The following is a 25,478-nucleotide window of genomic DNA, read 5'->3' on the forward strand; positions in this document are numbered from 1 at the left end:
TAAAAGTTGAAAAATTTTTACCATAAAGTAATTATCATTATTTATTATCAGAGAGTTTGAGAAAATATTATTCCATTTTATGAGATGAAAATCACTTTATATACACCACACCCAAAATACCGCATATGGAATTTTAATAAACTAAATTATTATAGATACAATTAATTCTCCCCTCATCCTCTACGATATTATTTACTTTACTTAGTCACAGACATTAAAAAATTATTATTAAAATCAACATTTGAAACTAATTGAGTTGATTATTGAATTTATTTTTTGTTTTTATTATTTTAGGATATGATGCACTTGAATCTATTAATAAATTATAAATTATATGAAAAAATAATAATAACAAAAGAAAACCGGCTGAGATTTTTAAAACAGATTTTCCCGCATATTTTTAAACATGAAATTTAATATTGATTAATGGGATATTGAATAAAATTTACTTTACATACGGTATATACGTTATATGGGTATTTATTTATACAAACATGAAGTAATCAGTCAATTAAAGCATCCTTTTTTTGTTCCCTTTTCTTTATTTTTGCAGATAATTTAAAGTAAAAGCAGATTCACATTGAAATTTTAAACTCAATATGAAGAGAAAACAAAGACCAACGCAACGATTATAGTGAAATTGTTAAAATATTATTTAGACTTGCCGTTTAAAATTAATAAGAGAATGAAATTTTCATTATTCTTGAAAAACGATTAAAAATAACGATAGATTTTGATTATTTCAGGTATAAAGATTCATCCTTTATAAGATTTCAAAACAATAAATTGTCAAAAACGTAACATGTTTGGGATTTTAATGAAGTGAAAATATTACTAATTAGAAAATTTTTACTGCAAAAATATTAATAACTAGAAAACCTGAAGACCATATGCTATAAAAATGTTGCATTTTAAAGAATTACTCGACTATAATACGAATCGGCAAAAATGAAATATTCAGTTTATGCAGATTTGTAGGCATGTTTGATTAATTTAGAAGTTTCAGTGTATGTCTGAGTAATTGAAAATTCTCATTGTATACTAGTAAATTAATTTTCTAAATTTAATATTTTTGCTTGGAATATTTTAAACTTTTTACCATTGAACATTTCGAAAGAACAACATTTTTTCAAAAATGTTTTGTAAATAAGCGGAAAATTATTTTAGAATTCAATTTTTTAAAAGAATTTTAGAAATTATTGAAGTTTTTTATAAAATACTGGATCAGAAAGGTACCTGAAAATTTCAATTTTTTTTTTCAATTATACCGGAAATATGAAAATATTTTAAATTCTCAAGTACCGTTCTCTAATTAATATTTCAGGAATACTGTATACGCACTATTATCGCATGCGGTCAGCTCTAATAAAAAACTTATAAGTGTTTTTAAATTTAATCCCACTTGTTTACTTAAATTGAAATTGAGCAGAATTGTTTTAGATTTTTAATGCATACACCTACAATCACAATAGCAATGTTTAGATATTTTAAAGTTACTTAAAAATTATATTTAATCAGATTTATTTTTAACTTTGTAAATAACTTGCAAAAAACAAAAAAAAAGAAGTCGAAAACTTTGTTATTTTTTAAAGCATTTCTAAATTAATTAAATTAATTGGACTTAAAACTTTCAATGAATTTTTTGTATTTTATATATAGTTTAAAGAATTAAGAAAAAAAAAATACAAAATCCGTCACTAAAACTGTACTCATGAATTTTCAACTTATAAAATAAAAGTACAAGGTAAACCCATAAAAATGTTGTAATCTCTACTACTCCAGTATACCATTGGAATAAAGAAAAGCAAACGTTTTTAAATCTTTTAATTTCTTTTTTTAATTGTTAAAGTTTTTTGGAGAAGAAAATGTAGGTCGTTTATAGGAAATAAAATTGCAAACTGATGAATTTCAACAATTTTAAAATACGGATGAATTTTAATGGTTTTTTTTTTTCATTTTCAAGAGTTCAATGTATGCAAAACCATCAGAGGCAACATAAAAATTATTTAAAAAGCAAATCGTTTTAAAATTTTTTTTTCTTAATTTAGTTCAGATTTTTTTTTCAATATGCTTGTTTAAATGTTAAATAAATTTTTTGTTTACGTATACGTTATGCTGTACTTGTGTGGGATTAGATTAAATAAATAATTTATGAGCACACAGAAAAACTTTATTTGAATCTGAGTTTATAAAATGTGCCTATATAGAAAGTTTGTGGTAAGTTTGCACATTATAATTATTTTATATTTGTATATGTATATGTGAAAATATTAAGGTAAATGAAAAATAACAAATGATTCAAAAATTCTAATTCAAAAATTAATTTTAAAATTTATTAAATTAATAATTTCATTAAAAATTAGTCAATTCAATTTATTTTTCGGCCATTTTGTTGACCCATTTTTTAACCAGTATATCAATATTGACTCAAACTTGAATATTAAAGTGTACTTTTCAAAGCAATCTTTTAAAACGATACAAACGGTCGGCACAATTCACAAGCCGGCTGTGCCTATATTTGATAAAGATTACGTTCTTCTATCATTATCAGTCAACAAAACATACAGTGTGATCGTTAACTGCAGTGCTTTAACATAAAATATAGATAAAATTTAAAAATGGGTTTTAGAATGGGGCAAATTACAACAAGTTTTCAGAGAATTTTCATGAAGTTTCCACTTGCTTCAGTTGCTATGTTATATTTTATATTTCGATGGGGCAAATTTAATCAGCATCTCGACCATACAGGTCTTTTGTGCATTCCCGCGCCAGATCATTAGAACTAGAGATACAGGCTCCCGATAAATTTATATTGATGTGGTAATAATACTGATCTGTGTATTATGATGTCACAAGAAGGACTACCACTATTTTGTTCAAACAACATTTCATATTATTAGTATAAATACATATAGGTTCAACTGAAGGGAAAGAGTACCAGAATTTATGTAAAATGCAAAAAATGCGTAAATATGTAGGCAAATTTAAACATAAGCCATGTTCTTTTTAATAGACGTATGATAGAGTTCCATTCAGCAGTACTTAATATACGATTTTCAAATCTGATCTACCTTAGAAATAAATTGTTGAATTAATCCTTGTTATGAATTTCTTAATATAATTTAAACATTTAAACACTGTAAATATTTAAACTACAGAACTCAAAATTCGATTTCACTCTGCAAAACTTTATCAATTTGTAACTTATTTCCAAAGTTCTTGTAGCAATTAAAAATTGCTTTTCAAAGAATATAAACTATACATTCATACAACAATGTGAATGTACATGTATGTAAATCTAATATAATTATTAACATTAAAATTATTCCTAATCAAGTAAAAACGACACGATTCTTTAATTTAAAAAAACTTTTTCAAATAAAAATGTTAAAAAATAAAAATCAAAAAAAAATATTTATTAACATTACAATAATTGAAATTCAAGCATCCATTTCTCAAATTCCAAATTATTTTCAATAATATTTCTAAGAACTAACAGTATAATTTCTTGTTTTATCTTGATACATAACAATAATATGATTTGAAGCAGACATCTTTCAGTTTTAATTTAATTCAATGCGATTAATGGAAAATGTTATATATGTATACATTTTGGTGAGGAACGAGAACTCTTCACCAAAATGTCAATAAGGATCAACAAGCTAATGTAATATGAATGAATACAAGTATGATTAAATATGTATAAAGAATGTATATACATTACATTGATATAAATAACAGATAACGCACATATTATTTACTATAATCCTATAAAATCATTTTCAAGTTAAAGATAAAAAAATAATATTTTCTAATAAAGAAAAAATAAAAGTTTCTTATTTTTTTATTTAAGTACAAAATTGTGTATGAATTTTGATTAGGGTGGGTCATTTTATAACTATATTAATGATATTAGTAGAAGTTGTCTGTTTTGTAAATAAAATTAAAAATTTCCAAAGGGCAAAGACACCAGTTGGGACAACATTGTTTATATTATACAGCTCTGAATGTAATATAATGAAAATCGTGTTCAATTAACATAATTCCTCTCTCTATCACATAAAATTGCATACATTTAGGATTAATATTAAAATTTAAAAAAAAACGTCTTAGTGTCAAAGAAATAGGGGACTGAAAACTAACAAATTGGAAATTTTAAACGATTATAACTCGGATTCAATATATGAATATTTGACATTCATATAGTGATATTTTTAAGATTAATCCGAATTGATTTTAAGGAAAAAAATAGCTCACCAGATATCAGTTCATACGATTACTAATAACTGTTGCAGGAAAGTTGTGTTAGATTACGAGTACTAAAAAAAAATTCAAGCGCTTAACATGAGCCTTATTTAGATTATACTCGTACAAGAATTAAGCATTTGTTTACTTAAAAAAATTCATATAAGTTCACATTCGCTGACTGCTAACACAGAATATAAATGAAAAATTCATTTATTTTCTTTTTTTTTAATTTTCTCTATAACTCATTTCATCTCCTTTCTATTTCATCTTATGATCAAGGACAAAACTTAACTTTTAGCTATACTTTCATACTTTCATCTTAATTTTGTAACTTCTATTTTTTAACCTATAAATTCGATATTATCATTATTTTTCAACAAATTATTCTTATATATTTATTTTTTTAAAAAGTTCTTAATCAACTTTTTAATGGATAAGTTTTTTTTGTATATAGCATAGTTGTAGATTATAAATAATATAGTATATAGTTATACATAAGTATATATGTCCGTATTATAATTATAAGTTCTATGTAAAGTTATAATATTGTAGAGCCACTTAAGGAAATAATTAAGTGAAAATCAATAATTTCAAAAACTTTGTGTAAAATACTTAATATATTTTATATAATGTGCATACACATATTTATATACATGTTAATTTAAAGGAGATATAAGAGACATTATTACACATACTGTCTTTGTGTATAACCTATACAGCTGTTATACAAAATTAAATTATCGGAATATGATAGTGACAAAGGATTCAATGAGAAAAAAAGTAAAAAAAAAATTAATTCGCTTACATCTTTTGAAAAAAAAAAAATAATATATGAAATCTATTATATTGGCATACAATATACTTTACTTATTACAATATTGGGACATCCTTTATAACGTGTTTAAGACATCCTTTTTAAGAATTCATTTTCTTTTTTTTGCTCTTCTCTCTCATATGAACAATAACTATTCAATTTATTCATTTTATATAATAATAATAATTATTATTATTTTTATTTTACATAATATTTTTTATAATGGTAAACCTATTTATTAAGAGTGAAACATTATCCTTTCACATTTAAATACACTTAAGTGTGTTTTTTTGGCAAAAATTCAAAATAAAAAGGACAAAGAGCGAAATAAATGAGTACAAAATGGAATCAAAACCAAAAAAAATTTTTTTCTTCGTACTTTTTAAAAATTCAATATTAAATTTTTATGTTTATTGAAATTTTCTTTAAAACTGAGATTTTCTTTTAAATACTCGTATATTGAGTTTTTACCGACCGTATTGAATACAATACGGGAAGTTATGTGATGGTACTAAATTTCACATGTTGAAATTTCGGCGGAAATGCGCTCCTCCGTAGTATAGAAACGTTCGACTGAACCGATTTTCACAAAAAAATATATATCTGAGTTTACTTTTGGAATGTGATTATTTGATTAGCTTTTGGCAAATGTCACAGAACTTTGGAACTGGATTTTTATTATATGAGACGATTTTACATTTTTGATTATTTTAAGAAAATAATTAGCGAATTTTCTAGAAATTTTATATGACAATACAACAATAAATCTAACTTTTTGAGGAAATCAGGCTGTCCGCAAATGGCGTGATTTTTTCATGTGCCGGAAACTAGTTGACGGAATTTCTAGAAATTTAATGCCTGAGTTCTGGTTGCTAACTAGATTCACTGGAAAATGAATTTCTATTAAGAACCAAATTTACATTTTTCTAGGTATATTACCAAAAGTCTATATTTTCTATCTTTCATAGAAATTCAAATAAACATTCAAAAAAAATGTTGAAAATCTTGTTGAATATTTAAATAATGCAGTAGGTTATGTGCTGTTCACATCAGATTTTTATATTCTGAATATTGAATTTAATTTTAAAATAATGACCTAAATTTTGGCCAAAAATTTGAAAAAAAAAATACGTAAATATTGTTTTTTTTTCTTTTCCACTTAAATGAAAGTAACTTTTATCCTATGCAGATTATTTATAACATTTTTTTTTGTTGTTTGAAATCTTAGAATTTTAATAGAATTCAATAAAAGCAAAATAGAAGAGCAAATAAAAAAAACTTTATTTGACACTTAAGATTGTATATGTAGGTTCTTTTATTACACCTTTCTCTCTAAAAGCTTTCATTATTTTAAGATAAATGTTATTTTTATCAGATTCGCAATGTACCTTGCTCAAAATAAGTTTTTCAATAGAGACCAATTATTTAATAAATATAAATTTGTCAAAATTATTGTGAATGATAATTAACTCTTTATGGAACAACACAAAAACTAGAGGTGGATATTAAAACACTGAACAGAATGTATTCTCACTCCAAATTATAATAAAAGCAATTTAATTGATTGATTTTTGATTAAATTAAATTGTATTTATTTGAAATGGTCATTTTAATACTTTTTCGTTTGCATTTCAGAAAAAACAAACACTTTTTAACTTAGCATTATTGTGAATACTAGAAAACGAGCAAAGTATAGTAAATAAAATAGTAAAAACGCAAATTATTCAATCAGTAAATATTACCAACACTCAAGGTGATCTCAAGGAGAATTACTTTTTCGTATTTATAAGTTGTAATGGAAATTGAGCAAACTTAGCATGGAACCCAGTTTTTAGTGAAATAAAAGAGATGAGTTTAAAATTGAATGTAGTACTACGGTTGTATACTAAATTAGAAAAGTGAAATTCTTAATCATACTATTTTGCCTCCTTTTACAATTTAAAAACGCAATTAATATCACTAATTTTCTCAAAAAGAATTCAAATTTAAGAATCAAATAGCCATAAAAAACATAATATCAATAAATTTACACCTGAAATTATAACATTCCTTTAAGCTCATTAACATTATTGTATTAACAAATACAATAAATATTAAAATCATATACACATGAATCACAATATAGATGGCGACTATTCATTTTAAAGAATACTTTTATTAGAAAATGGCGGAATATCTGTTTATTATTCTTCATTATAATATAAACTAAGACTATATAAACAAGTTGCTAATTTAAAAAAAAAATAAAAAATTCTTTCAAAGATGAAGTTTGTGTTTATAATAATCGATTTTTCTTTAATGATTCTTGGAATTTATGCAATTAAATATTAATTTTGCAAATCTTAATTGATATTTTTATTTACTTACTAATTTTGCAATTAATGTATATTTTACTGAAAGAATTTAAGACAATAATTTTAATAGTTTTAAATTCCAAAAAATTTCATTAGAAAATAACAAAATATTTTACCATTTGTTTAAAATTTTTTATTAAAATTACTTAAAAATAATTTAAATTTCTTTAAATTTTTTGTGTTGTAAATTATTGTTATTTTGTAATAATTACAATTTTTTAAATTATTATTTAAAATTTTTACTTTTCAAGTTCTTTTATTTTAGTACAAGTATTGTATGCAGTAAGGTTTATCAAAACTATTTAATTTTCTTAATAAATTTTTTTATAATAAAAATATTTCCATGTAAATGTCATATAAATTTTATTAATATTATATAATAAAATATACCAATTTATATACCATTATATACCATTTTATATTTTGATAAAAATCAAATATAAAAAAGAAAACATTAATATTAATTACTAACAATAGTTTTAGTAATTTATTATGACAAAATTTTCATAAAAAATAATCTGTTTTTTTTTCTCAGTGTATATTAAATAACTTTATAAATCACTTTGAAAAATTAAAATTCACATAAACCACAAATTTTATCTTTATAATAGTAAATTATTTTTTCCTTTTTTTCTATTTTATTTCTCCAATTTCCTTACTAAAATTTACTTTAATATTTTATTTTATACATTAATATACACGGGTTATATATGCAAAATTTCGTATATGCATGTATGTATGTTTTGAATATTTTGTTTATTTTTAATTTATAGTCTTCCTTTAAAATTTATACATGCATATGTAAGTATATGTATGTATGCATTTTTATTTAACATATGGGCTATAAAAACGCTCAACGCCGCTTAAACGAAAATGCTTTAATCTTTTTTCTTTTTTGAATAATAAAAGAAAAATAATTTTTCAAACGAAAATTTTATAATGAAAAGAGAATAAAAATGCAAACCAAAAAAAAAAATAAAATAAAATAAGAATTAAAATGAGAATAGGTGGAGTTGACCGTGTCAACTTTGTGATACTCATACGAATGAACGATCTTAAAGAGTTTTATTGTAATTACCATACTATTTCATATGACCTTATTTTATAAATTTGCTACTCTGTACTTGTATATATTGCAATTATGCAAAATTTTAGAACTACGAGTATAATTTGAATATGGTTTCTATAATATACGATCAAATAACTTTCGAAGTTATATAACAGCTACTAAAACGAAATTTTATGAAATTTCTATAGCTATAAGAGTTCCAATAATTTCTGAGATAACGCCAAATAAGTTTTAAAGTTGTAAGACAACTACCGAACCTCTGCCTCGATCACATCCAATTTAAATAGGGTTCTGACATTTACTATCATAAATCATTTGTGAAAATTTTGTGAAATTGGCTCAATTAGTTTTTGAATTATCTTCGACACGGGCGGATAGAGGCATAGACCGATAGACATGGTTCAAAATTAAAAACATACACTTATATCTATATCTTGAACCATTATTTCTTAGCATTACAAACGATAAGGCAAATTTATAATACACTCCGAACATACGTTCGCTTGGGTATAAACAAAGATGATAAAAACCGGCGCCTGAAATTATACTATGTGATATTATTGTTATTGTTTTTTATTCTAATATTATTCATAAATAAAAATTTTCTAGTACCACCGAACTTCAAAGGAGTAAAAATAAAAACAATATGAAGAGGATTTGTTTTCTTTTTAATTATATGTACTTGTTTTGTATTTTTTTTTTAATAAAATCCACTTTAAATTTCAAATTTTCAGAAAAATTTATAACAAATTTTTAAACATGTCAAAACAAAATGAAAAAAAAATAAAGAAATTATTGAGGAGGAATTTATTCTCTCTTTTTGTTAACTCTTCCCTTTGTTTTCTCTCAAAATTTAAAAAACAAAAGAAGTTTCACTGAAGTAAATTTACACTGTCAAAATGTCAACTTCATTTTGTGTTGTCTGTCATTTATTTAAAATGGAACATAAAATAAACATTTTTTTTTTTAATTTAAATTATTATTTTCCAATTATTTTTATTAAATTTCATTTTTAATTTAAAAAGAATTTTTAAAAAATTTTCAAAAAAAATTCTCAATTTTCAAAAAAAGAAACAAAAACATTCTCATTTTCTGTCAAATCAAAATGCATTATAACAAATTTATGTGCTGTTGGATGTGTGTACATTTTCGAAACATACGACGCTTATATCTAATAAATTATTTAAAAATTAATTTTCATTTTTTTGTTAATTTTATTTTTTTTCATATAACACTTTTCCTTTTCTTTTAACTCATTAAATATTCATGAACTTTTATTATTAAAATAAAATTGGCATACGCTCTTTAAAAAAAAATTTCATTCTTATCATCAGTGTATCCTTAATAAATTCTAATAGGTGGTAAATTACCAGCACACTTTATTTATTTCACATACAATTTTTCAAATGAAATTCTAAAGTGTAATACAAAAATATTTTAAATGCCACGACAAATTTAAATGTCACAATCAAATTGAACGAGATTTAATTTAGTTAAACTTTGTTTATTATTTACTTTTTATTTGTATACTCCTCAAATTCCACTTTAATAATGACAACAATATTTCAAAGTTTCTTTTTTAAACGCGGCGACAAGTGCATACATTTTCCGATACATGCATCATATTACGTTTATATAAGTTTACAGATGTATAATTAATTATATAGTTGTGTCTGTAAACGAATAATCACGAAACGCATATTATTATTGTTATACGAAATAAACGACACGAAAAATTTAAAGTATATACGTGATATACTTAATACGCGAATTAATTCAACTTAATATTAAAATTTTAAATTATACATTAAATAAAAATTATTGAAAGTAAGTTTAAAAAAAAAAATAAAAAATATATTAAAAACCACGTATGTATGCGTTCATTAATAAACTTTTATCATTTATACGCTTTTATATTTATTTCTAATACCGTTAACATCAGCGTCTAAACTTGTAATGAAACATTCCTTAAGGATGATAATGCATTTTTATTCGTCTTTGGACTTGACTTTATCCATATGTATATATAGTTGAAAATATGAAAAATATACAAAAATTATTTATGTATGTATGTATAAATGTATAATTGCACACAGCACACACATTTAATGTCAATATGTATGTATGTATTTATACGGATACATAATAATAATATATTATGTTTACCGTTGTTTTGTTAGTGCTGCTGGCTTATTATTTCTCTTCCCCGCTGGATGCTTCGGTTTTTCTCTCCCTGTACTCTCTTTCTTCTTCTAATCATTCGTTTAATTTTCTTTTATTCGTTATTATTTCGTATCTTTTTTTTTGTTTTCTCTGTTTTTATTTCATCATTTTCTTTTCGTTTTTCGTTTTGTTTCTCTCTCTTTCTAGTTTTCCATTTACTTCTTTTTTTGGAATAAAATATTTTTCATTTCATTTCTGTTTTCCTTTCTCTATAATGTATATACATTGCTTTGGACAAAGAAAAACTTTTTGTTTTGTTTCTCACTTGAAAAAATTTTCCATATTTAAACATAATGATATGATGTTGAATAAAAAAGAAAAATAATATGAAAAACAGTGAAAATTTCAACTAAAACGATCTATAGGATGAAAATAAGAGGCAGAATAGAACTGTCATTCTCATTACATGTGACAAGTTCTTAATAATAATATAATAAAAATAAAAAGTAGAATAGAACAGTCATTGTCAATGCGTATGATAAGTCTTTTATAAGAGAGGAGAACCTCGTTCGGCCACCAACCCGAAGTCAATGCACTAGGCCAACCAAAAGGCCATGTAGTACAAATCCCACAAATTATCTATCGGAACCAATTAACCAAAGATTCTCGAGACAGATCCTCCAGGTCATCGTAAACAAAGGATCTCAGGATGCGTTTCCCCTCCCAAATCGGAGACGAATAAGCACAAATAACATGTTCCATGTACTTCATTTCCGCAATATCTCGACATTCCCAACAGACATTGTAGTTGTTATGACTCCTAGCCGCTTGAATATTTTTCCAAAAAAACAATGCACCATCAGCAGAGCCATCAGTTTAACAACAACACCTTCGTCTTTTTTTGACAAGTTACGGTTTACGAATTTGACGTATTTTAGATTTGAAATTAATTTAAATAAATATTTAGCTAATTTTATAGATTTATTACTTATAATCCAATCTTTATTCACAATTCAATATATTTCTCTACCTTTTGTTTAACATTGACAAAATGACATTTATGAAGCAGATGTTTTCCACTTTGCTCTCTTTCACAAGCTGCCATCTTAATGTCATAAGAGATTTATTATTGTCATGTTGAGATTCCTATTCTTATATCTAATGTTGAACAAAAATAGCGGTCCTCCCTCATTACATAAATAAATCATAACTAAATAATTAAATTAATTTCCTTTTTAAATACTAAAAAGTATTACGAACGAAATGTAAAATGTACTATATATATTTAGAATTCAAATGTGATTCACAGGGTTACAAAAATTAATTCAGGAAAAAGCAAAAAAAAAAAAATTGTTTGTATAAAGAGAGATTTTGTTAGACAGTTTAGTAGAAAGAATTATGCTTCATTCGATTCGTGTGCGAGGCGACTCACATTTTTTTTCCATATTCCTCATTCGTTTGAGTTAAAATGATTAGAAGAATAAGAAGACAAAAAAAACACAATAAAAAAAGAAAATGAGTATGAAAAATGTTTCATATTCTAAAAGCGTACACGTTTACTTTACTTGCCATCGCCGCGCCACCATCATGTCTGGTGGAATTTTCTTTTTATTCTTTAAAGATTTTCATTTTCCTCTTTTGTATTATTTCTTTTTTTTTTGTTTGTTTGTAAGTTTTATTATACAAATTACATAAAATATAGGAAAAATAAAAACAATATATAAAATAATGTAGTGTTTGTTTATACGTATATACACACATACACATATATGTACATGCATACATAAATTTATATTCAAATGGAAAACGAAAGGGAAATCTCTTAATGTTTTTATGTGGGGGTTGTTGAAAAGAGAAGAATTTCATATTATTGTTATTTTTATCACTGGTTGTTTCATATTAAAAATATGTAATTTTTTATATAAAATATAAATATATTGACATTATATACATTCACTTATATTATTCAGGAATACATACATATAAACATACGTATATGCAGTTGTACGTGTTAATTTTAAGACATCCAATATACATTTAGAAAGAACGCAATATATAATTTAGATTCCAATGAAATAATATAGGGGGACCGGGACACAAACTTCAGTTCATTAAGGACTAAAAATTATTCATAAGAATTTTCCTTCTAGAATAGAAAAAAAAAATTTATGTTTATTTAAAAAATTTTGCAAGAAATATTTTTTTTTTTTGCAGAATTTAGTTAAGAGAATTGCAAATTTTAAGAAATGAAACGTGTATCGTTTAAAATCTATTTATCTATTTTTGTATACCAATACATTCATAAAATTGGATACAAAATGTAAAATAAGTAATCAATTTTAACAAGGTAAAATGTGATAAGCATTGAATTTCATAATATCCTTGAATGAAAAAAAAAAGATTTTGAAATTTAATTCCATAATAAATGTGCTGTATAAAAAAAAATTGTACACAAACTGAGTTTAAGCTTTTTTATCTTCGGTTATCCTCGGAGTGTGTACACATGCAATAAAATAAAATTTAAAATTATTATACACGAGCTCATTTAACAATTAATTCGCAAATGTTGGAATAAAATTAAATTGAATTTTAAAGAAAATATTAAATAGCAATTGAAGATATTTATTGGAATTAAAAAATTTTGTTCTAATATTGCATATATTAATCCTATTTCAATTTTCTAATACATAGTTTAACAAAAAGTTGGTATTTTGTTTCGATAGTTTAAGTGATAATAATAAAGACAAATTCCCTATAAAAACCACTTCTTTTAACTTATAATTTTTGATATTTCTATGACGCGCAAATGTCAATATACACAAAAATTAATGCTTATGATTTTTTTGCAACAAAAATTAATGTGTCATTTTACAAGATTCATCAATTTTTATTTAAAAATTAAATATTTTCTATATTAAATTTAGATTCAAAATTTCGTGTGGCAAATTTAATTAACACTTAATTCTTTTTTAAAAGTTTTATATAATCCAAAATTAGATAATTCAATGGCTGTTCTAGAATATACTTTTATAATTTTATACTAAATATTTTTTGATGATTATTTTAATAAATAAATTTATTAAATAAATAAATAAATAAATAAATTTAATAAATAAATTTATTAAATGATTTTTAGGATAAATCAAAAAAAATGTCAAGTACATAATCCATTGATTTTTATGTCATTTAAATAAAAATTTCAAGGTTTTCAATTTTTAGAAAATAAAGAAAATATTTTATATAACAAGAGAATACAAATATCAAGAATAATATTAAAAATTATATCTTGTATTCTTGATTTTATATTATAAAATGAATAAACTCACAAAATCTCAAGGGTAGTAAATAATGTATACATATTGTTCCCTTTTTTCTTTTTCTATAAAAAAAATTCTAAACGAATTTATTAGAAAATTTATGCAGAATAAATTGAAGCCTTCAGATCAAGGAAATTTAATTGACCAACCCTACAATTGACATTACTGATTATAAAATTGTTACAAAAAAAAGGAATGCCATTTTAGTACCTACAAGAGCAGTAAATTGTTATTCTCTCCATAGCAGTTTAAATTAAAATTTTTTAGAACTAAAGCACTGTTGAGACTTTTGCTCTTTAGAGCACAAAACACTACTTTGTAGAAGACACGTTTGCTCAGTTCCGAAAAGATTTATATTTTGCTCTTTCACACTGAGTTTTCTAAAATTTATATTAATTTCAATGTATTCAACTTAAAAAATAAAAAAATATTTTCGAAATGCGAAATATTCGCCTTGGAAATTTGAGTATTCAAATTTCGAATGTTCAGAAAATATATATACGAGTATTTGACAGTGATATGTAGGGATATTCCAAAAATAAAACAATTGAGAGAATAAAAAGAGAGAAATAGTCAGTATCTGTGTATAGCAATTAGCAGAGAAATGTTGAATAATCAAACTTACCGGTTGTATCTGCTTGTGCTTTGTAATTTACAATGAATGGTTGAATTTAAATTAAATATGTATAGCTACATATGTTTATGTATTTTCTAAAGCATTAAACATTTGAAAATAAACAGAAATTTTTTGCTTTAAAATCTTTGATTAAAAACGCATTTACTTACTAAAATTTAAAACAGTACTACAAATTATAGAAGCAATTGACAAGAACAAAATTTAATTTTAATTTGAAACCTACGTAATTTAAAAAAGTTTATTAGAAAATTTCCAAGAATATAGATTAATAATTTACGACTAAGAGTAACTTTTGGATAAGAAAAATTTTGTTTTTTTTTGTCCTTTTCTTTTCTTAAAATAAAATTAATTTCCCTTGAAACTGTTAGATGTACCCTCTATAGGAAAATTTTCAAATTGTCAAATATAATAAATTTCCATTTAAAGAACCGAAAATGGTAAAGAAATTCTTTGTTTTTTTTTTGTTTTTATAATCAGGACAATGACGGATTCAAATGAATGGAGAAATGATTACATACAATGTATACGGTATATCTCTTCAGTTTCTTTTTGGTCTTACCAAAATACCAATTGTGTATGTGTTCATTATATTCATGTTCTATGATGATGTTCAAGCATCTCTACTTAAGTCATTTATTTTTTTTTTTTAAGTTTTTCCGTTTTACTTTTCATTGTTTTCATTTTTTTTTTTGATATTTTTGTATTCACTCGAGTACATTTATAATACGTTCATTTTACTTCATTTTTGTTCTTGTGTGCTTTTTTTTTGTTCTTTCCTCTGACTCACCATAAATACATAATGAATTTTATACATTTTGTCTTATAAATTATAAGGGGGGAATTTAAAATAAAAGGGTATAGAAAATTTGATTGCATTTAATGGATAGAAAAAAGAAAATATTATTCTGGACTTATGTGTGTTAAGTTAGAGAAGGTACAAATACTATATATACATACGTGTATATCACATAGTAAATTTAATTGTGTGGTACATAAAAATACCAAAATAATATTAAAATTTCGAAATGATTGTTTATTATGTATGTATGCAAATAACAAAAAGAAAGAGAACAAACAAATAACGATTAATTGTAAGAGTGAGCATTGAATTTGATAAAATAATTTTTCTCTCCTTTTTTTTTTTGTAAAATTTTTTATGGCTATTTGCATATCCTATATGGATTTTAGTTAACATCATAACGGAAATATGCTTTTAAAAGTCATAAATTCTCTGAGAAATTTACAATGTGTTAATGGTGAATGGGTAAATTGTTTTTTTTTTTCTCAAGGTTGTTAACTGAATTAAAAATTTTGTAAGAGTAATTTAAAAATTAGATTATTGTCAAATATTGACAATTCTATAAAATTTATTTCTTTATTTTGTTTTCCTTGTTTCTTATTAAATTTAAAATTACCTAATATTTCGTACATTAGAGAATAAAACTGCAAGATTGCCTATTTGTGTGATTTCCACCTGTTGTCTAAAATTAACAAAAAATTCACCCAAAATACACAATGCATACTAAGTACAAATATTACATAGAATTAGATACTACCTGGATGTATTATATATTGTATATTTCGCGTACAGTTCGATTTTCAGAAAAATTCTGGAAATTATTTTTTAGTATCCATGCAAAGCTTATGCGGACGAACTCCGTACGAAAACTAACAAGAACTCCATAAATTTTATTTATCCTGACAGATGTATGTTTGGCATTCGGAAAATAAAATTTCGCGTGCTTTTTTAATAACATCTTACACACCTTTTGCTGTTTCTTCATTCGGTTATCATTATAAAGCAAACAAATTACATTCACCAAGTGTGCAATTATCTGTGGTCTTCTGATATACACTTAAACAAAAGTAACACGAGTATTTGACAAATAATATCAAAATTGAAACTGAATCCGGTTAAATTGATTTCAATATTTTAAACTTCAAAAAGTAATTTAAGTGTCAAAAACTCTCACCAATGAACAAAAAAAGCTTTACAATTATGGCAATTATTTGCATTTATTATATTAGTAATTTTTGACCTTGAAAATTATTCTGTAATTTTTAAATTTTGTATATCAAAATTTAAATTCAAATTTATGGAAATAAATTTTACTATTGACAAAAGAATTGTCAAAATTTCAATAAAATAATTTTTTTTTTTGATCATTTTTTGATCGCGATTGATTTATTTGATCAAAACCAAAAAAACAAATAAACTTTTATTATTAAACAAAAAAAAAACACTAAAAATTCAAAACACAAAATTGACATAAGGATTCAATGTTGAAATTTTTAAATTGAGAAATTAAACTTAATTTATTACTCAAAATTATTACTGGTTTTTTAATCTTTAATTTAATTAGATCAATCACATTATTTATTTCCAAAATTTCGATCTAAATTTAAATTCAAAATTTGTATAAAAAGATCTTAATATAATCTTCAATATTTCAGTTTAATTTCAAAAATATTATTGAAAACATTAAAATTATCATTTCTCAAATTCTAAAGAATTGTAAAATGAAAGTGAGTTTACATTATTCAAATTTACTGAATAATTTATAATTAATATTAATTACAAGATTGAACTAAACTAACAAATTTAATTTTAAAAATTAGGTCTTCGTATATTTCACATTATTTCTACTATTTGTCAGCGGTGGGACTGCAACAACTTATCGTACTTTACCAGTAGCACCACTTCCTACAATTATATATTCAACAGTTCCACAAGTTTCATCTATACCAAGATCAAGTACAATTTTTTATAGACCAGAACCAACTATTATTCATAGAACTTATTCAACATATGGTCAAATTCCAGTTGTTTATAGTACGATCCCATCTAAAGGATCAGTAATTACTTATTATGGTAATGGTAAAACATATTAAATTTACAATTTTTTAATAAATTTTTAAATTACATTGTTGGGAATGTACACATACTTTCAAATTTTTTATATTAATTGAAATTTAAAATAAAAAAATTTGTTTTATTGAACACTTTAGTTTAATTAAATTCAAGTCAATATTTAATTCAAAAATCTGTGCTCCAATTAACATTTTCCTTCTGTATAAACGAATTTAAATTCTGGTACATGAGTTTAAAATTCGGTTAAAATTTACTTACATAATTGTTTTATAGAAATTTTAATTAATTTAGTAAATATTAGTGTATGTTATTGTTCATAATTTTAATATTATTAGGTGAAACAAGGGAATAATTAGGGAATATATTTACAACAAAATTTTTTATATATATAAGTAATTTAGAAATGAATAAATTCATAGAGGAGAAATACAGTCGATGTAACTAAAATCTGTAACTTGTGAAATTTGTAATTTAAGTGAAAATTCGACACTTTTAAACAAATTTTAATGATTTTGTTTACTTATATTCTTATATAAAGTCTTATTGCATACTTTTAGGGCCAACATTAAAGAAGGAATAAATTTAAAAAAGTTATATGTGAATTACAGTTAAATTAAACATAATAGAGTTTCTGTTTGAAATTACACCTTTTGTTCCGTAATTATTGTAAGTGGACGATGTGGTTAAATGGAGAAATCGGGCGGTACCACAATGGGCCTAAATGGCCTCAGTGTGTCCTTCGGGAGCCACTTCAACCAAACATAACCAAACTTAATAAAATCATAATACACCTATTTATAATTCGACTTAAGGCGGAGAATGTTTGAAAAGATTAAAAAAAGTATGGAAAAAGTACGAGTATTAGAAAATTTTAAGTTTTGAATTTTCTGTGGTTGCATAGTTTATTGAAATTTAAAAAAATTCATATGATATTGTAAACATCTTACTTCTGCACTACATGTTGTGCAAATCAAAATGTCTTATATTAATTTGAAATACCGTATATTTAAATGAAATTTGATTCTATATTTTCATAAGAATTTAATTGTAATTTGATATTAGATTTATGTATTAATTTTGAGATTGCATATAGCTGCATTATAATAAATAAATATCACATTCCCATCTAATATAAATACTAATTCCACAATTTGTACAATAATTACAGAGAAAAATAATGGTATATTAATTTCATAACTATCATAACGATTATATAAAAAAAAAACATAATGTTCTGCTTCACTAATTCGAAAACAAAAAAAAAACGTCAAGTTTATATTCTTGAAATTTGATATTAGAACCCTTGAAAATTAATATGCAAAATATATTTAAATTTGAAACATGAATAAGAATATTTTTCTTGATTTATAATTTCAATTAATTAATTAAACATTTTAAATTGTTAATAAAATTTTTATAAAATATTGAAGAATCCCTAAGTTGGAGACGGTAAATTTTGTATTAAAATTTATATATAAAAATTTAATTCATTAATTTGCAACATTTGCTATAAAGAATTTTACACAGTATACTTAAACAGGAACAAAATAATTCCATTACCTTTTATTAAATGAAAATTTTCTCTTTTGCGATAGAAATGCACGGGATATGTCAAAATTCCAACAAAGTCATAATTAACACAAATGATGACGTTTTGATATTCTTTTCATCTACCCATGATCGATTCCTACATCTAATAATACGACAAATTGTAGTATAACAACTACCTCAAGCTGCGAGACTTCCATTTGGGTTACCAAAGCTCTTCCGAAGAATCTATCAGTCATAGGCAAGCCATTGATGCCTATTCACATAATAAGTGCTTCTCCGTCTTGCCCATCTCTTTCAAATGGACCATCGAAAGATAATGCCTAATAAGCACATCCATTAATATGGAAAACCAAATTTGTCCTGCTCTCTCGTCTTTAAAAGAGACATAAATTTTTTGAAGTGATATTTGTAGTTGTGTCGATGGTCACATATACACACACATGCTGATGTTCATCATTTATATGTCAGTGAAATTAAAAAAGAGATCTAAAAATTTGTAAATAAAACTAAAAATTTGCAGTTTTTTGGTAATATTCCAAAGTTGTTAATACAAGTCGAACAGTTATGACAAAAACTAAGATTTGTGAAAATAAAATTTTTTTTAAGTACTCTTTAATCTTATGAAATTACTTAACCATTATGCCATTCACACCATCAAAATCCAATTACAGCGAATTTAGGTACAAATAAAATTTATCTTAATATTTTCTATAGGCAATTTTTATATTTTATTGTTTTTTTAAATGTTTGATCCCTAATGTCTACTTGAAAAGTTGACATCTGGATAATATAACAGGCTTATATGCATACACATATATGTTTGTGTATACACTAAATAGGAACTATAAAAATTATGGTTAACATTTTTCACTTAATACGTAATAAAAATTTCACTTTAAGAGTTATAAAAATTCATAAAAAAAAGTATGAAGGAAAACATTTTTTTTTTTATGTTTGTATGCGCAACACAGTATTCTAGCCAATTCCATATAAAACTGAAAACAAAACAAAAACTAATAAAAAGAAAATTTCATCTTTTTATTTTCACAATTTTTTGCTTTTTTCCTCTTCCGAAAAAGGAAAAACTTTTCCACTTTAATATCAATAAAAGAAAACCCCAGAATGAACATTAAATTAGAAAACAAAAATTCATTAAAAATTCATAAACCAATTCTCCTCAGCCACCCCCTCATACACGCTTTATTCTCACATAAAATATGTACATCAATTCTTCGCAGAAATTAAAATGAATAACGTGAAAATAAACAAAAATTTTTATTAAAAAATAAAAAAAAAAAAAGGATTTTAATAGAAAAACGAAGAATCCTTTTTGACAAATAAGCAAAAAAAAAAAAACGAAAAATCTTCATTGAATTCAAATTATAATTATAAATATTTTCCTTGTTAACCTTGAGTTTTTTAATCATTTGGGAAGACATGTGTACGATAAAAATGGAACTTAATAATCCTAATAAGGATAATAATAATTATAATAAAGAGAAATTAATTTGAATCAAAGCAATAGTTTGTAAAGTAGCATATTTCCAGGTGGAAACAATTTTTGAATGAAAATAACATTTTTACGAATCCGAACCAATATAAATGAATTAAGCAATTAATTCAACATTTAAAATGTTTATTTATATTTTCGGATTAGAAGACATTTACCGTTATTTATTTACTTTTATATAGATTTTACATTTGAATTGTTCTCTTAATTATTAATAGAGAAATATTCATAATAATATTATTATCACAATTATTGCATAGCTTCAGGATGAATAAACAAACTTCATCGTTATTTTTATGCGATTTTAAGGAAAGTGGCACTTTGTCAGAACGTAATTTACACTCAATTTTCAAAAATCTTGAAATTACGAGTAGTTTTTTAACTAACACAAATGATTGTCATTTTATGATATTGTATTGCATTTGTTGATGTTCACATTTTCAAAAACTAATTGTTAAATATGGCTGATTCCTTGTTTCCCTTTTCTACATCAAAATCAGTCATAAGATTTTTATTTATAAATTATAGAAGATCAACTGACACGAGTTGCTTTATATATGATGTCCCTTGGAAATTAAAATAGTTTACATGATTGATGATGTTCTGGGAAGGTACCTATATGATTCAATTGTGTATACAATATTAGTTTTGAATATTGAAAGATGTAAAAGTTTTGTCAACAGACGAATAGACAAAAGGACGGGCATAATAATAACATACAGCAGAATAATAATAACATTTTTTTTTTCAATTTTGTTTGAAATGTGCTAAAAAACCGAACGAAATTAAGGTTGCGTCTGTTCTTTTTAAAAAAAAATTATTAAACAAAAACGTAAACACACATTACAAACACACACTATATATACCATGAGTGTATGAGTGCGTGTAAGAGAGAAAATTTAATGAAAAATCAGAAAATTGTTTTTCAATTATCAATTTCGAAATGGCTATCCTTCCCATAACCAAAATACAAAAAATAAATAATTTTAGAATTAAAATTAAAATTGACTTTATTTTTACATGTAAAATGAATTTTATATTAAAATGAGCGGCATTTAAGCAGATTAAATAATTTTTTGCCTTTTTTTTGCATTGGTTGACTTAAAAAAATCGAAAAAATGAAAAAGTTTAATTAAAAGCTATTCAAATTATGATTTTTTTTTTCAATATTTGAAAAGGTCGAAAAGTTATTTTTGATCATAAAGGCTGAATAAATGCCGAATAAAATTAAAGAAGAACAAGACAATTAATGAAAAATGCAAAAATTAAAGTAAAAAATCCACTCAAAAAAAATTTTTTTAAGTTTTTAACGAAAAGTTAAAAAAAAACAAAAGCTGAAATTTTTTTATGAAAATGTCCTTTAACTTTAGAGTGCATATACAATTCAAGAAAAAAAGTTGAAAATTTAAGCACTTAATTTGAAATTCAACTTTTTAAGTTGTTAAATGCAAATGAAAAACTTTTAAAATAAATTTAAAATATTGGTGGGTGAAATAATTGAGTATTGCGATTTCTCAAATTAAGTTAAACACAATGAGCTCTGTATGCAAGCATATACAAAAGAAAATACATACAAACAAACTCAATCGATTTTATTTTATTGGAAAATCATAGCAGATAAGAAACACTTGTGTGTCTGTTCAGAAATCACTTAAATTTAATCAAAAAAATATGAAATTGATTAGTTTTCAAGTTGTAATTGTTTGTTCAGATTGTCTTTCCTCATACTATAGTAAGTTCCAGAAACGACATAGTGTTCGTTTCATTTCGCACTGGTGTTTTGCATTTTCTGCAGGGATAGCTATATTTGCAAACGGGTTTAGATCGAAGTGTTCAGTCACAATATCAAATAATCTGTCACATTAGGCACGCGATAGCGACAAGGACTAATTCATCCATTATTTATTGTTTTATCAATTATGCAAAATCTATTGTCTTCCAATTCAACACTAACATGTGAGACCTAAAGTTATGTATTATAAAACAAAATGTAAGTAAGAGTAAGCATTTTGGTAATTGAGCACCTAATAAAGAGTCTAATAACTTCAATTATTTTCTGTAATGTTAAATACGTCCTTGAAATTTTTTGAGCATTTTAACTTAATTAATTAAGATTTCTATGCAAAATATTGAAAATGTTTTATACATTAATATTATATTCACAATATCTTATTAATTTATAAACCTTTTTTGTGCTTGACTTTGGCATAACATTAAAATTAATTGCATTAAACACTCAAAATAACCCAATTTCATTAACATTTCTTTTTATATTTTTAGAAAATTAAAAGTTCATCTTGTAATTATTTTCAATATTCGATAAAAAAATTATAGTTTTTAATTAATAATAAACTGTTATAAATAAATATAAAATTAGACTTATTTTAAAATTTAATTAAAAAATTTATATTTTGTTTTATGCAATGTTATTATTAATTGTATTTAATTATAAATATAAACTTCTTAAAATAAAATTGTCTGTTTACTTTACTGGAAACAAAGATAATATTTTTTATTTAGACGTGACCCGATTGAAATTCAAGTAGAATGCCTTGCTAAAGAATTTAATTTTTCATTAAAATTAGGTTTTTTAAATATCATAATGACCGGTACAGGAAAATGTTATCCAATTGTCTAATTTTAATTTGGAATTCAGTTGTGTATTTGCGATACCTATCTCTAATTTGTTTTATCACAAAATTGTTTGCAAAAAGGCTTATTTTAAAGTCATCAACTGATTCATTAATAAGCAAAGTTACTGCTTATTGCGTAAGACCAATCACCAAAAAACGCCGCAAATTGTATTACATTTGCCAAAATTCGGCATTTGCTGTGACGCGACTTAAAAATTTATTATTTTTCAAAAAACATCTCATGTCACTGTTAATGTAGATTGTTACCGTGTCATTATCAGTGGTTCCTTTTGAACTAAAAAAGAATTGAATAATAAATTTTCAATAAAGCACACTTTAATTTAAGGCAAAATTAATTAAACAAGGCTTGTACAGAAAATATCGATTCAGTATGAATCGATTCAAAGAGAAATGAAGTTTTATAAAAGATGTTAGTTTGACAATGAGTCAATTGTGTAAATTTTGTATAACACATAAAAGAGTTTTTATTACGAGTACTTAATACAGAAAATGACAACGATTCAAACAAATAATTTGTTTTGAAAAACTAAAAACTGCTCATTCTGTTAAAACAATGTTACAATTTTGTACATTCTTATGCTTTTATAAAGACAATTGTTTTTAATATGACTATATAAAGCAACAATTGGAATAAAAATATAAATTGTAAGATAATTGTTGGAAAATGTTAGAACATACACTCAATATAATATAATATGCGTATTAATAATTATTATTTTCATGTAAACTTAACCTAAAAAAATATTTATTTATCAACAATTATTTATTATTTAATTTATATATTAAAAGTATGAAAACAAATATAAAAAACAAATATAAAATGTTATTTTTATATAAAAGCATTGCATACCCTTTTTTTAGATTCTCTGGCATGTATCAAACAATTAATGTTTGCTGTGTTAAAATGCAGCTTCTAGAAAATTTTTTTCCAATAAATTTTTTTTTAATTGAGAAAATATAAAATGCGATTTTTTCTTGTATTTTTTTTTAAAAAGCCTTGTCAATTTTTCAGTTGCGATGTGACAAAAATATAGAATATCAATGCAAATATATATATTTATGTATATATTATGTTAATATGTATATATAAATAGCTGCTAGCGAGGCTGTGTTTCTTTTGTATAGAAGAAATTCTACAAAGCTTGCAGCACTAATTTTATAACTACTTAAAGTATAAAATGTTTGAAGCTTTGCCTGAAATGAGAAAAAAAAATGAGAGAAAATAAAAAATTAGGTTAAAAAGTTATTTCTTTTCTTAATACATATAACGAAAAACATTATATATAAGTATATGTATATGTAAATATTAATGTATATTCTATATTACATAAGAAATGTACGTACATAATCTATAACGCACACTGTAATGCTAATTATGTACATGTACATACATTTATATTTACATTTTGATAATGATTATACTTTTTATTATGAATTAATTATTTGACACATTGATGTTTGACAATTATTTGTGCAATTAACATTGTTTTAAACATTTTTGTTAGCGATTGTGATTTGTTTAATGGTTAGATTAAGAAAGTGATTATAAAAATTCCCTCTCCGTTTCGATCAGATAGAATAATATGTCCACCACTGTCTTTTGTATACAAATTTTGCGAATAAAAGTGCCTATTATTTTCAACGGCCTTCACTTTCCTTAGTTCAGTTTAATATGACCCGAGATGTGAACAAATGAACGGAAATGATCTATAAAGTTTGTACTCTTTATAACAATCGACTTGAGTCGGCTGCTTATAATATTCGAAGCATGTACTTTTACGAAATTAGTATGCTTAATTCCTAATGGCAACAAACAAGTCTGCATAAAATACCAAAATCAAATGTCACAAACTTCTCCCGCAACACTATATAATAAACTACTTGTGGCGTTCTTTAACAATTTGGTTTAATGTTGCAAATTTAATATGCGGATCACTAAATTTTAGAAGGTATAAATGCACTTTATAATGCAATTACTGTAACAGTAATAAATTTTAAACCATTGTAATTTTACTCATATATTTTAGATATTAGAATGTAAAAGTTGCCTTTCTCTTTTTTCCTAATATAATTACATATAAATATAAATTAGAAAAGAATAACTGAGTTTTCTATAAAAAATTTCCCTATTGAATAAAATAATTTTTTTAATTTGTTGACTCACATATCACACGTACATTATTAGTACCAGCATTAACCACAAGGGGAATCAAATTATATAAAACAATATCAAAAAAAATTTGTCGGTAAAACTGGTACACATTTTTTTTTTCTAATGGAAACTAAATA

General features: G+C 23.7%; 2 protein-coding genes across 6 annotated transcripts in view; one reads left to right on the forward strand and one right to left on the reverse strand.

Annotated features, from left to right (window-relative positions):
- Positions 1-25,478, reverse strand: part of LOC129607094 (putative uncharacterized protein DDB_G0282133) — a 130,852-nt gene that overhangs the window by 52,119 nt on the left and 53,255 nt on the right. For 2 of the 4 annotated variants that reach the window (XM_055517824.1, XM_055517825.1), the window contains one exon: positions 24,040-24,383. The gene's annotated coding sequence lies outside the window, so the exon portion shown is untranslated. Of the gene's footprint in view, positions 1-10,000; positions 10,112-24,039; positions 24,384-25,478 lie in introns of those variants that run through there. The other 2 variants (XM_055517823.1, XM_055517822.1) reach the window with 2 other exon arrangements.
- On the forward strand, positions 11,765-17,536 carry LOC129607096 (uncharacterized). 2 transcript variants are annotated; one of them, XM_055517828.1, is made up of 2 exons: positions 11,765-12,316; positions 17,222-17,536. In XM_055517828.1, the coding sequence occupies exons 1-2, from the start codon at positions 12,164-12,166 to the stop codon at positions 17,492-17,494; spliced, it is 426 nt and encodes a 141-aa protein (XP_055373803.1). In that variant the 5' UTR covers positions 11,765-12,163; the 3' UTR covers positions 17,495-17,536. The 2 variants fall into 2 exon arrangements, with proteins under 2 accessions (XP_055373803.1, XP_055373804.1); XM_055517829.1 differs by lacking the exon at positions 11,765-12,316 and adding an exon at positions 17,005-17,128.

The sequence above is a fragment of the Condylostylus longicornis genome, unplaced genomic scaffold (genome assembly GCF_029603195.1).
Source record: "Condylostylus longicornis isolate FDR11 unplaced genomic scaffold, ASM2960319v2 ptg000026l, whole genome shotgun sequence".
Taxonomy (NCBI): Eukaryota; Metazoa; Arthropoda; class Insecta; order Diptera; family Dolichopodidae; genus Condylostylus; species Condylostylus longicornis.

Coding starts and splice junctions, on each gene's coding strand:
- LOC129607096 (XM_055517828.1), top strand. CDS start 12,164: ATGAGTATGAAAAATGTTTCATATTCTAAAAGCGTACACGTTTACTTT. Junction 12,317..17,221: donor TCTTTTTTTTTTGTTTGTTT/GTAAGTTTTATT, acceptor TTTAAAAATTAG/GTCTTCGTATATTTCACATT.